The 18,454-nt window shown below is 40.5% G+C and overlaps 1 protein-coding gene across 4 annotated transcripts in view; it reads left to right on the top strand.

Annotated features, from left to right (window-relative positions):
* The window catches only part of LOC133561055 (receptor-type tyrosine-protein phosphatase zeta-like), a 213,382-nt gene that overhangs the window by 118,875 nt on the left and 76,053 nt on the right, over nt 1-18,454 (top strand). For all 4 annotated transcript variants that reach the window (XM_061914222.1, XM_061914221.1, XM_061914219.1 and 1 more), the window contains 6 exons: nt 4,778-4,925; nt 6,896-7,080; nt 9,991-10,117; nt 15,157-15,197; nt 15,262-15,660; nt 15,715-15,931. In XM_061914222.1, the coding sequence (XP_061770206.1) occupies nt 4,778-4,925; nt 6,896-7,080; nt 9,991-10,117; nt 15,157-15,197; nt 15,262-15,660; nt 15,715-15,931 (1,117 nt within the window). The remainder of the gene's footprint in view (nt 1-4,777; nt 4,926-6,895; nt 7,081-9,990; nt 10,118-15,156; nt 15,198-15,261; nt 15,661-15,714; nt 15,932-18,454) is intronic.

Here is an 18,454-nt window from a genome sequence, read left to right on the forward strand (position 1 = left end):
ACACATGACCTAGCATTAGGTACACACTTCCTACCATCAGGTACACACTTCCTACCATCAGGTACACACTTCCTAGCATCAGGTACACACTTCCTAGCATCAGGTACACACTTCCTAGCATCAGGTACACACTTCCTACCATCAAGTACACATGACCTAGCATTAGGTACACACTTCCTAGCATCAGGTACACACTTCCTAGCATTAAGTACACACTTCCTAGCAATAGGTACACACTTCCTACCATCAGGTACACACTTCCTACTATCAGGTACATACTTCCTAGCATTAGGTACACACTTCCTACCATCAGGTACACACTTCCTAGCATCAGGTACACACTTTCTACCATCAGGTACACACTTCCTAGCATCAAGTACACATGACCTAGCATTAGGTACACACTTCCTAGCATCAAGTACACACTTCCTAGCATCAGGTACACACTTCCTACCATTAGGTACACACTTCCTAGCATCAGCTACACACTTCCTAGCATCAAGTACACACTTCCTAGCATCAGGTACACACTTCCTACCATCAGGTACACACTTCCTACCATCAGCTACACACTTCCTAGCATCAAGTACACATGACCTAGCATCAGGTACACACTTCCTATTAATAGGTACACACTTCCTAGCATCAGGTACACACTTCCTAGCATCAGGTACACACTTTCTACCATCAGGTACACATTTCCTAGCATCAAGTACACATGACCTAGCATTAGGTACACACTTCCTAGCATTAGATACACACTTCCTACCATCAGGTACACACTTCCTAGCATCAGGTACACACTTCCTAGCATTAGGTACACACTTCCTAGCATCAAGTACACATGACCTAGCATTAGGTACACACTCCCTAGCATTAGGTACACACTTCCTACCATCAGGTACACACTTCCTAGCATCAGGTACACACTTCCTAGCATCAAGTACACATGACCTAGCATTAGGTACACACTTCCTAGCATTAGGTACACACTTCCTACCATCAGGTACACACTTTCTACCATCAGGTACACACTTCCTAGCATCAAGTACACATGACCTAGCATTAGGTACACACTTCCTAGCATTAGGTACACACTTCCTACCATCAGGTACACACTTCCTAGCATCAGGTACACACTTCCTACCATCAGGTACACACTTCCTAGCATCAGGTACACACTTCCTAGCATCAGGTACACACTTCCTAGCAATAGGTACACACTTCCTAGCATCAGGTACACACTTCCTAGCATCAAGTACACATAACCTAGCATTAGGTACACACTTCCTAGCATCAGGTACACACTTCCTAGCATCAGGTACACACTTCCTAGCATCAAGTACCCACTTCCTACCATCAGGTACACACTTCCTAGCATCAGGTACACACTTCCTAGCATCAGGTACACACTTCCTAGCATTAGGCACATACTTCCATACTTCTTTTGCACGCCCAGTCTGCATTGGAACAAAACATTCTAGTATTTTTAGCAGGCTTTTTTTTTTATTCCACTTTTTTATTGTTATTTAGTTGTTGTTTTTAGTATTTTTAGCAAGCTGTTTTTTTAGTCCACTTTTTAAATATTTAGTTTTTTTTTCAAGTATTTAGTATTTTTAGCAGGCTGTTTTTTACTCCACTTTTTTTTATTAAAAAAATGTTTCTAGTATTTTTAGCAGGCTGTTTTTTATTCCACTTTTTTATTGTTATTTATTTTTTTTGTAGTATTTTTAGCAGGCTGTTTTTTTCCCACTTTTTATTATTTGTTTTTTTGTAGTATTTTTAGCAGGCTGTTTTTTATTCCACTTTTTTATTGTTATTTAGTTTTTTTCTAGTATTTTTAGCAGGCTGTTTTTTCCCCACTTTTTTTATTGTCATTTGTTTTTTGTAGTATTTTTAGTAGGCTGTTTTTAATTCCACTTTTTTATTATTTAGTTTTTTTTAAATACTATTTTTAGCAAGCTGTTTTTTTAATTCCACTTTTTTAATTTTTTTAGTATTTTTAGCAGGCTGTTTTTTTTGTACTTTTTTATTGTTATTTAGTTTTTTTCTAGTATTTTTAACAGGCTGTTTTTTATTCCACTTTTTTTATTGTAATTTGTTTTTTCTAGTATTTTTAGCAGGCTTTTTTTCACTTTCTTTATTGTTATTTCGTTTTTTTCTAGTATTTTTAGCAGGCTGTTTTTTTAGTCCACTTTTTTTATATAAAAATTTTTTTATAGTATTTTAGCAGGCTGTTTTTTATTCCACTTTTTTATTGTCATTTATTTTTTTCTAGTATTTTTAGCAGGCTGTTTTTTATTCCACTTTTTTTATATAAAATTTTTTTTATAGTATTTTAGCAGGCTGTTTTTTATTCCACTTTTTTATTGTCATTTATTTTTTTCTAGTATTTTTAGCAGGCTGTTTTTTTTTGTTCCACTTTTTTAGTATTTGTTTTTTGTAGTATTTTTAGCAGGCTTTTTTTTTTATTCCACTTTTTTATTGTTATTTAGTTTTTTTCTAGTATTTTTAGCAGGCTGTTTTTTCCCCACTTTTTTTACTGTCATTTGTTTTTTGTAGTATTTTTAGCAGGCTGTTTTTTATTCCACTTTTTTATTGTTATTTAGGTTTTTTTATAATATTTCTAGCTAGCAGTGTTTTTATTCCACTTTTTTTATTTTTTTATTTTTTTAGTATTTTCAGCAGGCTGTTTTTCATTCCACTTTTTTATTGTTATTTGTTTTTTTTTCTAGTATTTTTAGCAGGCTGTTTTTTTTGTTCGACTTTTTTATTATTTGTTTTATGTAGTATTTTTAGCAGGCTGTTTTTTTATTCCCCTTTTTTTATTGTTTAGTTTTTTTCTAGTATTTTTAGCGGGCTGTTTTTTTCCCACTTTTTTATTGTCATTTGTTTTTTGTAGTATTTTTAGCAGGCTGCTTTTTATTCCACTTTTTTATTGTTATTTAAGTTTTTTTATAATATTTTTAGCAAGCTGTTTTTTATTCCACTTTTTTTATTATATTTTTTTTTTAGTATTTTTAGCAGGCTGTTTTTTATTCCACTTTTTTATTGTTACTTGTTTTTTTTCTAGCATTTTTAGCAGGCTGTTTTTTTCCCACTTTTTTATTGTCATTTGTTTTTTGTAGTATTTTTAGCAGGCTGTTTTTTATTCCACTTTTTTATTGTTATTTAGGTTTTTTTATAATATTTCTAGCTAGCAGTGTTTTTATTCCACTTTTTTTATTTTTTTATTTTTTTAGTATTTTCAGCAGGCTGTTTTTCATTCCACTTTTTTATTGTTATTTGTTTTTTTTTCTAGTATTTTTAGCAGGCTGTTTTTTTTGTTCGACTTTTTTATTATTTGTTTTATGTAGTATTTTTAGCAGGCTGTTTTTTTATTCCCCTTTTTTTATTGTTTAGTTTTTTTCTAGTATTTTTAGCGGGCTGTTTTTTTCCCACTTTTTTATTGTCATTTGTTTTTTGTAGTATTTTTAGCAGGCTGCTTTTTATTCCACTTTTTTATTGTTATTTAAGTTTTTTTATAATATTTTTAGCAAGCTGTTTTTTATTCCACTTTTTTTATTATATTTTTTTTTTAGTATTTTTAGCAGGCTGTTTTTTATTCCACTTTTTTATTGTTACTTGTTTTTTTTCTAGCATTTTTAGCAGGCTGTTTTTTTCCCACTTTTTTATTGTCATTTGTTTTTTGTAGTATTTTTAGCAGGCTGTTTTTTATTCCACTTTTTTATTGTTATTTAGGTTTTTTTATAATATTTTTAGCAAGCTGTTTTTTTATTCCACTTTTTTATTTTTTTAGTATTTTTAGCAGGCTGTTTTTTTTCACTTTTTTATTGTTATTTAGTTTTTTTCTAGCATTTTTAACAGGCTGTTTTTTATTGTTATTTGTTTTTTCTAGTATTTTTAGCAGGCTTTTTTGCACTTTCTTTATTGTTATTTCGGTTTTTTTCTAGTATTTTTAGCAGGCTGTTTTTTATTCCACTTTATTATTGTAAGCGGCATAGCTCGTTTGGTAGAGTGGCCGTGCCAGCAACTTGAGGGTTGCAGGTTCGATTCCCGCTTGTGCCATCCTAGTTACTGCCGTTGTGTCCTTGGGCAAGAAACTTTACCCACCTGCTCCCAGTGCCACCCACACTGGTTTAAATGTAACTTAGATATTGGGTGTCACTATGTAAAGCGCTTTGAGTCACTTGAGAAAAGCGCTATATAAATATAATTCACTTCACTTCACTTAATATAGTTTTGTTTCTAGTATTTTTAGAAAGCCGTGTTTTTATTCCACTTTTTTATTGTTATTTTTTCCTAGTATTTTTAGCAGACTGTTCTTTATTACACTTTTTTTATTGCTATTTAGTTTTGTTTCTAGTATTTTTAGAAAGCTGTGTTTTTTTCCATTTTTTTATTTTAATTTTTTCCCGTATTTTTAGCTGGCTGTTTTTTTTTATTCCACTTTTTTATTGTTTTTAATTTTTTGTCTAGTATTTTTAGCATGTTGTTAAAAAGATATCTCTGCTGCCCATGAGACCCCCCTGTCGGGGACCGACTAAAGCATGAGACAGTAGAAGGAGTGTGTATTTATTGTGGCGGCAAACGCGTGTGCGTGATGCAAATGAGCGTGACAGGCATGACATAGGCGACAACTAAAAATAGAGCAGAGCGCTCTATTGGCCTGGCACTAACACAAGCCTCTTACACACTTTATTTTGGCAAGAGGAGCAAACCCCACAATTATTCCAAAAGTGTAAATGCTGACTGTGTTCCTGCTGGCTCCTTGCAGCTGGAGGTGTTCTGCGAGGTGATGACCATGGAGCAGGCGGGCTACGTGATGCTGACCGACTACCTGCAGAACAACTTCAGGGAGCAGCAGCAGTTCATGGGGCAGGTCTTTGCCTCCTTCACGGGAGTGGAGGACGTGCCCACGCCCAGTACGTCCTTGAACGCAGCACACTTTTCCATCGCCGGTGTGTCCTTTCAGCCGCCCAAACATCCTCTCACTCAACAGTCAGTGAACTTGGAGCTCAGGCCACATCAACCACTAAGATACAAATAGCGGGCGTGTTGCGTATGATCTACTAAGACCGCATGTACAATCAAAAGTTGTGCAGACTGCCTTATTTAAAGGAGGTGTATGGCCATAGAAACACTCATTTCCCTCCACAGTTTAAAACGTTCAATTTCATATCAAAATATCACTTGCGTGATTTTTTTCTTTTTTAGGAAGTATTTAAAAAATATGATCTACCGTATTTTTCGGACCATAGAGTGCATCAGTATATAAGCCGCAGCCACTAAAGTTTAGGGGAGAAAAACCTTTGTTTTATATTAGCCGCACCGGACTATAAACCGCAGGTATTTACGTTGTGAAATGAGTTATTTACACAGAAATATTTTAGTAAATGTTTATTTACATACCATAATTGTTTCCAAACTATGTCTGTAACAGGGCAGTAAAATGGCTGATCAAACAAAACAGAAGTCATGGTCATGGAGCCACTAGTTGGGCAAGCTAGCTCTCCAATCAGCTAAACTGACTCAATAACTCCACGCTGACGTTTTGGTGAATTTACTGAGGAATTTCTGAAAGTGAAACAATCCAAAAATAATGGCATTGTAAATTAATAATACTAACAACAGACAATGGTAAACCTGTTAGTATAATATCTAATGACGCTAGCTTGATTACAATAAAATAGCACGTACAAATATGCATGAAAACGCCCCGACAGACATCACACATAGCACGTTTTATGTCAATTCGTGAATCTGAAGGTTTGTTTTTCTGGAATGCAAAGGAAAGTCGGCGCGGGCAAGACGTGAATGTAAGTACCTATTTATTAATAACACTAACAAACTACGAAAAAAAAGGCGCGCACTATGGCGGAGAACAAACTTGACTAATGAAAACAAAAGACTAGCACAAAGGCAATTAACTATGAGCACGAAACAAAAACACTTTCTGTGGCATGGCATGAAGCATGAACTATAATAAACAGGAATCTCATGGGTAGCAGAGGTAGTATGGGATGCATAGATAGCTAGGATAATGTCACCAGGACGAACAACAGAAACAGACTGGCTTAAATAGCAGTGACATGATCAGTGAAGACAGGTGCATGACTCGACGCGTGAAACTAATGGGTTGCTACGTTGACAAAACGAACAAAAGTGCACAAAGAGTCCAAAAACAAAACATGATCACACAAACATGACACTTGTTTTAGTTATATTGTAAAACTTACAAATGTTAGTTTATAGTGATTAATGAAGAAGCCATACGAGTAGAAACGCTATGGACTGCTACAAGACGGAACAGCAATTTTACTTCCGGTTGTAGCACTAAATGGAACGCAAATGCAAATGTGAACTTGTCCAGAAGATGAAGCCATAGCACACACAATAAAATGTATATACATACATACATGTGTACATAATATAATGGGTATATCATTATTATAATTGAAGTATGTGAAAGTTAACCTTTTACCTTGTTTATTTCCGTGACGAGTTTGTAATCAATCAAAAATATCAAGCAGCTAAAATGCGCCAAAATTGACATAATTTTGAATCTTTTATGGTAGTTTGCTGTTTTGTAAGAATATCCACAAAGTTCAGTCAGCAGGTCGTGTTTTGTGTGTTTACTTTTGTTGAAAATATTTTTTTCCCCCTGCTTAATGACTAGGGAAGGTTGTTTGGATTGGGTCATATAAGTAAATGCTGTGTCGAATTAGCAGATCAGACTCGACTCCGTGTGCTCTGTGTATGAAATTTGAACTTGAAATCAAGTATTCAGTATTTTAGCCAAAGGTACACACACACACACACCGAGCACTTCCTACTAAGTTCCAGCGAGCATCCGTCCAGTTCTAGTTCATGTGACGTCGTTGTCGAACTCCAGCCTGCAGCTCGCCGCCGGAAAATGTCCAAGCCGACGCCCAGAACGAGACCACCATCGTGGTGACGTGGGAGCGGCCCCGCTTCGTCTACGACACCACCATCGACTGGTACACCGTCACCTACGAAAGGCTGCAGGGCCCGGACCAGAGGAAGCAGGAGTGCAGAACCGACGGGGACCAGGACGTGGTACGACACACCTTCACGCTAAATTCGGCGTAGTGTTGTATTCGAGTGTCTTCTCATTTCGGGGTCTGCGGGTTTAGGAAGTCCTGGGTTCTTAACTCCAACTTTTCCACTACAGATGGGCCCGGGGCCCACTCAAATATTAACACTGAATTAGTCATCTTACTCTTCATTTGAATCATATCCAATTATGATATCTGACCTACTTACAGTTTACTACCTTGTCACGTCTTCATCACAAATGATATTTATTTAACACAAAAACCTTAGGCTAAGATCAGGCTGATCAGAAAGTAAGTACTAATCAAATATACTGGGACTATGTCAGGTGACTCATAAAAATAAATGTGCCAAAACAAATAAGCTAATAATAATTGTTTCTTAACTAAACTAAAACTAAACCCCCTATTTTTTGTGGTGCCCTTTATTTAGAAAAATATTGAAATAGAAAATATTGGTATGGGGACAACCCTAATCCGTACTAACAAGCGTTAAAATAGTCTGAACAGAAAATGTAAGGTTGAAGCGCCAAATTATCCATTAAACAGAACAAGAAGCAAGGAATCAGGCAGAGACAGAGTTAAATTTTGCTCATGAGGAGAACGCATGGAGCTGAACACTCAGTTACAGTCTCAAGCAACGCGATGCCCGCGGGGACCAGGCAGCCCGTAAGGACCAGATGAGTCGCCCCCTGGCCTGTTCGAAAAATAGCTCAAATAGCCGCACTTACCAGTGAGCCACCTCTATTTTTTAAATTGTATTTATTTAATAGCAAGCTGGTCTCGCTTTGCTCGACATTTTTAATTTTAACAGAGACAAAACTCAGAATGAATTGGAAATATTTTAAAGACTTGGTCTCCACTTGTTCGAATAAATTCATTTTTTTTTTACTTCGCTTCTTAAAACTTTCAGAAAGACAATTTTAGAGAAAAAATACAACCTTAAAAAGGATTTTAGGATTTTTAAACACATATACCTTTTTACCTTTTAAATTCCTTCCTCTTCTTTCCTGACAATTTAAATCAATGTTCAAGTAAGTAATTTTTTTTTTCATTGTAAAGAATAGTAAATACATTTTAATTTAATTTTTCATTTTAGCTTCTGTTTTTTTGACATAGAATATTTGTGAAATATTTCTTCAAACTTATTATGATTAAAATTCCAAAAAGTATTTGTCTTTGTGTAGTCCTTTGAGACATTTGTGATTTAGGGCTATATAAATAAACATTGATTGATTAATTTGTTAGAAATATAACTTGGTCCAATTTGTTATATATTCTAACAAAGGGCAGATTGGATTTTAACCTATTTAAAACATGTCATCAAAATGTTAAAATGAATCTTAATCGGAAAAAATGACTAATGATGTTACATAAATTTTTTTTTTTTTTTTTTTCAAAAATATTCGAATTTGTTTTTTTTTTATTTTCTTTTTTTTGTGTTTAATTTTTAATTTTAAAGACATTTTTAAAAATATTTATCTGTTTCTATATATATTTTGGGTGAAAAATCATTAAGATGATTAGTGTTTCCACAAAGATACATTTCATTAATTATTAATAATAACTTAGAGTTAAAGGTAAATTGTGCAAATTGGCTATTTCTGGCAATTTATTGAAGTGTGTATCAAACTGGTAGCCCTTCGCATTAATCAGTACCCAAGAACTAGCTCTTGCTTTCAAAAAGGTTGCTGACCCCTGCCCTACACTCTGAGGCACAGTCCCAGTGCTCCTCTATTTATTCAGTTGGCTGCCTTTACACCAGGGGTGCCCATTACGTCGATCGCGAGCTACCAGTCGACCGCGGGGGGTGTGTCAGTCGATCTCCAGCCAGGCTTTTAAAAAAAATAGACCTAAAAATGAGTGATCATCAATCTTCACCAAGACGTCACTTAAATGACATTCACGGTACCGGAGGGTCTTGTGAGATGACGCTGGTTGCTGCAAGATCATTATTATGAAAATATGACCGAGAGGAAGGCGAGAAACACTTTTTATTTCAACAGACTCTCGCGCCGTACCTTCCGTCAAAACTCTAAAGGCCGACTGCACATTTCCTATCTTCACAATAAAAGCCCTGCTTCATGCTGCCTGCGCTAACTAAATACAGAGTCTCGGAAAACTGGCGTGCACAAGCGATCCCTCAGAAAGCTGGCGTGCACATCACTTGTGCACGCCAGCTTTCTGACAATCTTATTTTGTTAGCGCAGGCAGCATGAAGCAGGGCTTTTATTGTGAAGATAGGAAATGTGCAGAGTTTTGACGGAAGGGACAGCGCGGAAGTCTGTTGAAATAAAAAGTGTTTCTCGCCTTCCTCTCTGTCATTTTTTCATAATAATGATCTGGCAGCAGCCAGCGTCATCTCACAAGACCCTCGGGTGCCGTGAATGTCAATCAAGCAAGCTACGGAATTTGCCGCCAATGTTTTTCTTGTAAAGTGTATGGAAGCTGGATGAATTAGATGCCAAAAACCAACCACTTTCATGTGGTATTGTACAGAAAGGACAACTTTTTTTCTCCTCCATTTGAAAATGTGGGCGTTATCATCATTACTGTGTGATTCCAATCAATGCAAGTCATCAGAATCAGGTAATACACCAACTTATATTCTTGTCTTCGTGAAAGAAAGACATCTATATGTGTTACACATGCTTGTATTATCATTAAACACATTTAACTTGTTTACAAAAATGTCTCTTTCATAAATAAATAAATATAAATGATATATATAAATGAGGTAGATCCCCTCGAGTTGGTCAATTGGAAAGTAGCTCGCCTGCAGAAAAAGTGTGGGCACCCCTGCTCTAAAGGGAGAGGGTCACACATTATGCGAGACGCTCAGCTTGCACAATACGTGATTATTCAGAACGGAAATGTGCTGGGGGGGCGTTGTTGACTGTGTGTTCCTTCCCAGGGAGCCATCATCCCCGGCCTGCTGTCCAACAGCAGCTACGTGGTCCAGGTCATCGCTGTTTGCACCAACGGCCTGAGAGGAAGATGGAGCGACCAGATCATCGTGGACATGCCGCTAGAGGAGCCTGGTACAAGACACACCCCATTTTTAGAAAATATTATTTGCACCGGACTATAAGCCACAGGTATATAAGTTGTTAAATGAGTTATTCACACAGAAATATTCTGCAAATGTTTATTTACATACCTTAATTGTTTCCAAACTGTCTGTAACACGGCAGTAAAACGGCTAATCAAACAAAACAGTAGTCATGGTCATGCAAGCTAGCTCTCCAATCAGCTAAACACACTCAATAAGTCCACGCTGGTGAGGAATTTGTGAAAGTGAAACAATACAAAAAGAATGCTATAGTAAGTTCCATCCATCCATCCATCTTCTTCTGCTTATCCGAGGTCGGGTCGCGGGGGCAACAGCCTAAGCAGGGAAACCCAGACTTCCCTCTCCCCAGCCACTTCGTCCAGCTCTTCCCGGGGGATCCCGAGGCGTTCCCAGGCCAGCCGGGAGACATAGTCTTCCCAACATGTCCTGGGTCTTCCCCGTGGCCTCCTACCGGTTGGATGTGCCCTAAACACCTCCCTAGGGAGGCGTTCGAGTGGCATCCTGACCAGATGCCCGAACCACCTCATCTGGCTCATCTCCATGTGGAGGAGCAGCGGCTTTACTTTGAGTTCCTCCCGGATGGCAGAGCTTCTCACCCTATCTCTAAGGGAGAGACCCAAACTCATTTGGGCCGCTTGTACCCGTGATCTTATCCTTTCGGTCATGACCCAAAGCTCATGACCATAGGTGAGGATGGGAACGTAGATCGACCGGTAAATTGAGAGCTTTGCCTTCCGGCTCAGCTCCTTCTTCACCACAACGGATCGGTACAACGTCCGCATTACTGAAGACGCCGCACCGATCCGCCTGTCGATCTCACCATCCACTCTTCCCTCACTCGTGAACAAGACTCCTAGGTACTTGAACTCCTCCACTTGGGGCAGGGTCTCCTCCCCAACCCGGAGATGGCATTCCACCCTTTTCCGGGCGAGAACCATGGACTCGGACTTGGAGGTGCTGATTCTCATTCTGGTCGCTTCACACTCGGCTGCGAACCGATCCAGTGAGAGCTGAAGATCCCGGTCAGATGAAGCCATCAGGACCACATCATCTGCAAAAAGCAGAGACCTAATCCTGCGGTTACCAAACCGGAACCCCTCAACGCCTTGACTGCGCCTAGAAATTCTGTCCATAAAAGTTATGAACAGAATCGGTGACAAAGGACAGTCCAACCCTCACTGGAAATGTGTTCGACTTACTGCCGGCAATGCGGACCAAGCTCTGGCACTGATCATACAGGGAGCGGACCGCCACAATAAGACAGTCCGGTACCCCATACTCTCTGAGCACTCCCCACAGGACTTCCCGAGGGACACGGTCGAATGCCTTCTCCAAGTCCACAAAGCACATGTAGACTGGTTGGGCAAACTCCCATGCACCCTCAAGAACCCTGCCCAGAGTATAGAGCTGGTCCACAGTTCCACGACCAGGACGAAAACCACACTGTTCCTCCTGAATCCGAGGTTGGACTATCCGGCGTAGTCTCCTCTCCAGTACACCTGAATAAACCTTACCGGGAAGGCTGAGGAGTGTGATCCCACGATAGTTGGAACACACCCTCCGGTCCCTCCTCTTAAAGAGAGGAACCACCACCCCGGTCTGCCAATCCAGAGATACCGCCCCCGATGTCCACGCGATGCTGCAGAGTCTTTGTAAGTTGTAAGTTAATAATGCTAAAACAGTCGCTTGGGGGTTGGACTCCGCCAAGGCTGTCCTTTGTCACCGATTCTGTTCATAACTTTTATGGACAGAATTTCTAGGCGCAGTCAAGGCGTTGAGGGGTTCCGGTTTGGTGGCCGCAGGATTAGGTCTCTGCTTTTTGCAGATGATGTGGTCCTGATGGCTTCATCTGACCGGGATCTTCAGCTCTCACTGGATCAGTTTGCAGCCGAGTGTGAAGCGACCGGAATGACAATCAGCACCTCCAAGTCCGAGTTCATGGTTCTCGCCTGGAAAAGGGTGGAATGCCATCTCCGGGTTGGGGAGGAGACCCTGCCCCAAGTGGAGGAGTTCAAGTACCTAGGAGTCTTGTTCACGAGTGGGGGAAGAGTGGATGGTGAGATCGACAGGCGGATCGGTGCGGCGTCTTCAGTAATGTGGACGTTGTACCGATCCGTTGTGGTGAAGAAGGAGCTGAGCCGGAAGGCAAAGCTCTCAATTTACCGGTCGATCTACGTTCCCATCCTCACCTATGGTCATGAGCTTTGGGTCATGACCGAAAGGATAAGATCACGGGTACAAGCGGCCCAAATGAGTTTCCTCTCCCTTAGAGATAGGGTGAGAAGCTCTGTCATCCGGGAGGAACTCAAAGTAAAGCCGCTGCTCCTCCACATGGAGAGGAGCCAGATGAAGTGGTTCGGGCATCTGGTCAGGATGCCACCCGAACGCCTTCCGAGGGAGGTGTTTAGGGCACGTCCAACCGGTCGGAGGCCACGGGGAAGACCCAGGACACGTTGGGAAGACTATGTCTCCCGGCTGGCCTGGGAACGCCTCGGGATCCCCCGGGAAGAGCTAGACGAAGTGGCTGGGGAGAGGGAAGTCTGGGTTTCCCTGCTTAGGCTGTTGCCCCCGCGACCTGACCTTGGATAAGCGGAAGAAGATGGATGGATGGATAGTTTTAGTTACATTGTAAAACTTACAAACGCTGCTTGGAGAGATGAATGAAGAATACATTTGAGTAGGAACGCTATGAACGGCTTGAAGACGAAATGGCACTACTAGTTCCGGTTGAAAGCACTAAATGGAAAGATTGGCGCCATAGCACATACAATAGAACACCTGTTTGCCCACTGTTACATTTTTCCAAGCCCAAATCTAGGAAGAACACAAGTTTGTGTTAGCGATAGTGGTTTAACACAGCACATTTGTGTTCAAACTGTATTTCGATACTTTTCGAAATAAAGGCAACCACCAAAAAAATGCATTATTGACTTTACTTTAACAAAAATGTTAGTGTAGATGAAACATATGTTTATTATTGTCATTTAGTCCTTAAATAAAATGTTGAACATACTAAACAACTTGTCTTTTAGTATTAAGTAAACAAACAAAGACTCCTAATTAGTCTGCAGTAACATATTGTGTCATTTATACACCTATTATTTTATACACATTATGAGGGACAAACTGTAAACAATTGATTGTTAACCCACTTGTTTATTTACTGTTGATATCTGCTTATATTCTCTTTGAACATGTTCTATCTACACTTCTGTTCAAATCTAATAATCACTTATTCTTCTCTTCTTTGATACTTGTCATTAGTTTTGGATGATACCACACATTTAGGTATGGATCCGACACCAAGTAGTTACAGGATCATCCAATAAAATATAATACCTAATAAACCAATAATAATATAGTTGAGAAATACTGATGTAAAGGGTAGGTGTCGTCCTGTTTTCTGTTTGAACATGTTCTATCTGCCCTTCTGTTCAAATGTAATAATCACTTATTCTTCTCTTCTTTGATACTTGACATTAGTTTTGGATGATACCACACATTTAGGTATCGATGCGATACCAAGTAGTTACAGGATCATACAATCAAATATGATAAAATATCATTTCTAATAAACCAATTGTAATATGTTTAAGAAATACTGATGTAAAGGGTAGGTGTCGTCCTGTTTTCTGTTTGAACATGTTCTATCTACACTTCTGTTCAAATGTAATAATCACTTATTCTTCTCTTCTTTGATACTTGACATTAGTTTTGGATGATACCACACATTTAGGTATGGATCCGATACCAAGCAGTTACAGGATCATGCAATAAAATATAATACCTAATAAACCAATAATAATATGGTTGAGAAATACTGATGTAAAGGGTAGGTGTCGTCCTGTTTTCTGTTTGAACATGTTCTATCTACACTTCTGTTCAAATGTAATAATCACTTATTCTTCTCTTCTTTGATACTTGACATTAGTTTTGGATGATACCACACATTTAGGTATCGATCCGATACCAAGTAGTTACAGGATCATACATTGGTCATATTCAAAGTCTTCATGTGTCCAGGGACATAGTTCCTGAATTTATAAAAAAATTTTAAAAGGAAAAAAGATAATATAAATATCGATGTTATCATAGTAGTATCGACTAGATACGCTCCGGCATTTGGTATTATTACAGTGGATGTCAGGTGTAGATCCACCCATGGCGTTTGTCTACATTGTGACGCCGGTGAGCTATTGTGTAGTGAAGTATGTTTAGCTATTCCTCATCCTCCAGTGATAATGCTACCTTCTAAGAAACTTACTTTATTTGTCGCCATGGAGACCGGGATTAGTGATTTAGAAGTAGCTAAAACACTGCGGATGGATGTTAGCTGCATGTCTTAAAGCAGCTCTTCCTGAGGGTGTTTCAGTGTTATAACTTTATCTTGACTTTTTACACCAAAATGCGTCCATTCTCCCTTTTCTGTCTACACGCTGTGTCTGCTTGTAAGTACTCTGTGTGTGTGCGCTGCCCAACATGCTCCTCTGCTGGTAAAACCAGCAATGGGCGTTAAAAAAATAAACAAATAAAATAAATGGGGCAGCGGTGCTTTTCAAACAGAGTATGTGGCCTGTGCAGCCCTTTGAGACACTTGTGATTTAGGGCTATATAAATAAACATTATTAATATTAGTTATTAAAATTAATATGTCTCCCGGCTGGCCTGGGAACGCCTCGGGATCCCCCGGGAAGAGCTAGACGGAGTGGCTGGAGAGAGGGAAGTCTGGGCTTCCCTGCTTAGGCTGCTGCCCCCGCGACCCGACCTCGGATAAGCGGAAGATGATGGATGGATAGATAAATAAACATTGATTGATTTACTGACTGATTATAGTACCGCGATACTTACTATACTAATACCGGTATATTGTACACACATATAAATACATAAATTGTTTGCACTGTTTTATAAGTAGCAGGGTTCAAAGCGTAGGAAAAAGGTAGCGGCTTATAGTCCGGAATTTCATTTTTTTTTTTGAAGCACTAACTATTTGTACGTGTTTTCTAGATGCCGATTCATTCCCCGATGTTTCCAAAGGCAGCAAAGAGGTAGGACACTTTTCCGCACACCAATAATAAATAAAACGTAACGAAACGGCGTCCCGTCTCGTAGGCGTCACGAAACGACAGATGGCAGAAGCCGGAGTCTCCCAAACCTGTGGGTCTGACCCCGGATCACAGTCCAGTGGAGGAGGTCCCGGCAGAGCAGACCAGAGTTTACCAGAACCAACCCACCCAGGAGCCCTCGCCCTCGCCCTCGGCCCCCGTGGTCACGCCATCCACACCTGAGTGGTGGGTCCAGAACGGCCTGGGTGTCCGAAGGAGCGGGAGCGGGAGCAAGAAGCAGAGCAGGACACAAAGGATATTTCCTCACGGAGGTGTGGATGGCAACGGTGCCATCTGGGTGAGCGCGATGACGGAGCGGCCGGGCTTCCTGTTTCCTGTCTCTCAGCCCCACACGCCGCCCTCAGGACGCCGGCACATCACAGAGGAGGCATCTCTCACGCTTCAGGTAGGAAGGTATCAGGTAGCGTTGTGGTCCAGGTCTTACATGTCCTGTCTGCAGTCTGGAGAGACCATCCCAGCACGCCCCACTCAGGGGGAAAGTGACCTCCCCTCGCCGCTGGCAGACAACATCTCCTCCGCCCAGGACCAGGTCACGGACGTCTTCTATGAAGACTCTTCTCCACACAGCACCACCTGGTCTCCTCCACACAGCACCACCTGGTCTCCTCCACACAGCACCACCTGGTCCTCAGCCAGGTCCACTGTTGCTGCGCCAGGTGGGACTTAGCAGGAAGAACCATTAACGCTTTTAATAGTGACAAGTACAGTTGGGTCGGGGAGAGGTTTTTGCCTCATTCCTGTGAGAATCCTGCGTGCGACTGAAGCATTAAGGAAGGGGGGCGGACACACTTTGACTCAGCGAGGCTAAAAGAAATTAGCTGACCGCGTGTAACGTAATAATGTATACACCCATTTAAATCTCCTGCAATGCATGATGGGAAAATGCCAAACACTCTGTGTGTACACATATATATATTAGGGGTGGGCAAATTAATGCGTTAATTATGAGTTAACTCATCAATCTATTAACGCCAACAATTATTTTATCGCACATTTGCGTATGTTGTTTACATGCTTTTATTTTGTTAACGCCGTTTCTTAACAAGATGGCGTCGCCCGGCGTCGAGGGGCTCTTGGTAAAGATGGAACATTTGGCAAAAATACCGGACAATTCTGCAAATTTCATGGCTGGCTTACAGCGTGGTCACTCCGGGATCACTTACGACCGCCAGACAATTCTGGATGTGGATATATCGGGCAGTTTTGGACTGAATGACGCGTGCTTGCTAGACCGGCTAGCTAGCATGGGAATACTTTGCCGGCTACATCCAGCGGCTTGTGAAGTATTTACATTTTTTGGAGTTGATTTTCATAAAATATGCTATTTAACTGCTACTGTTTAACAAGGACTGATTTAAATTGTGTTTGCACAACAAATGTTTTGGCGCTTTTGTTCATGTGGGAGAATATTCCAATAAAGGTGCACTACACACTACTTTTGAATTCATTATTGGGCTTTGCGTATACAATGCAGTTAATCGCGATTAATCGGAGAAATAGTGCGATTAACTTCGATTAAAATTTTTAATCGTTGCCCAGCCCTAATATATATATATATATATATACATATCCAGAAAATAGTGCTCAATACCGTGGTAGAGCGCGATATGTATGTGTGGGAAAAATCCCAAGACTACTTCATCTCTACAGAACTGTTTCATGAGGGGTTCCCTCAATCATCAGGAGATTTTAATGGAAGCATTCACATACAATGGTTTATATAGGGCACAGAGTGGGTGGGTACAGGCAGGCGTAGGGGCGTGGTGATTGGCTCATGTGTTACCTAGGAGGTGTTTCCGTCTGTGACGGCACGCTGATATGATTTCACTGCGCTTGTTGAGGGATGACAGGTCTGGGTGATGTATAATGAACAGTTTCTCTTTTAAGCATAGGTTGCATCTTTTATTACCACTGTTGTAAGGTGTGCTGGATGCAAGAATTTGCCATGTTATTGAATATTCAACATTATTTGTCTTTGAGGTTCCAAATGTGCTTGATGAGCTCTGTAGAATCCCGCAAGGTCTGGTTTCTAAAAAGCCTTGTGATTATTCCATCTGACTTTAGACTCTCCTTCGGTTAATCCTACGTACGTGTCGGATGTGTTAATGTCCTTGCGTGTTACCTTTGCTTGGTAAACGACTGATGTTTGTAAGCACCCCCCGTTGACAGGGCAATCAGGTTTCCTGCGGAGTCGTTCAGTCTGGGGGAGGGCAGTCCTTTTGCAATGGCTTTGTTGTGATTTGTAATGATTTGTTGTATGTTATTCATACAGCTGTAGATCAATTTAATGTTGTTCTTGTTGAATATTTTTCTTAGGGTGTTGCCTTTGGGGAAGTGTTTGTCGATCAGAGTGAGGAACTTGTAGCCAATATTAGTTGAGACGTTTTTGCTGTGTGGGGGGTTGTACCAGATGATGTTGTTTTGTTTTCTGCTCCTTTCTGGTACGGGGGGGTTGCTTGGTCGAATTCAGCTTTGCTAGATGACAGTATCGATAGCTTTTTATTAATTCCGGTAGGTATTCTTTTCGTGGTGGTGGGTGGGTGTTGTGTTGGGTTTCGTGAATGGTTGGTAGCTGTTATTTCTCAGGTTGAAAGTGACGTCGAGGAAGTGGACGGTTTGCTTGTTGGCTTCAATCGTGATCCGTAGGCCGTTTTCTTTGAAGATTTGGCATATGCGCTTCTTGGTGTTCTCGCTGCTCCTTGGCGAGGCGCGGCACACTGCCAGTCCGTCATCACGGTAAATACCAAGGTTCAGGTTGAGGCTAGCGAGCTGGGAGAGGAGGAAACTCCCAACGAGTTCGCACGTTTCTGCTCCGTCAAAACTCCCCATAGTAAAGTCAAATGTTGAATTGTTCTTTTTTTGCCATGGTGTACTGTTGCGGATGAGGATGGAGTTCTTTGCATGGATGATGATGTTTCTTTCGTTGGCTGTGATTGAGTCGTAGTCCGAGGCGAAGTCTAGTGCTTGGGTCAGTAGGTCTTGCGTGATGGAAGGGTAAAAGTCTTCGATGTCGAAGGAGATGAAGTTGTGTTGTTGTTTGTCTTGGATGTTGTGAAACCACTTGATTACTGCTGCTGTATTTCTCCATTGGTTGAGTGGTGTTTTGTCCTTGATTAGGGTCCGCAGTTTGGTGAGTTTAGAAGCATTTTAAAGGGGTCAAATAACAGCTCAAAGAGGCA

This window comes from Nerophis ophidion, linkage group LG10 (assembly GCF_033978795.1).
Source record: "Nerophis ophidion isolate RoL-2023_Sa linkage group LG10, RoL_Noph_v1.0, whole genome shotgun sequence".
Lineage (NCBI taxonomy): Eukaryota > Metazoa > Chordata > Actinopteri > Syngnathiformes > Syngnathidae > Nerophis > Nerophis ophidion.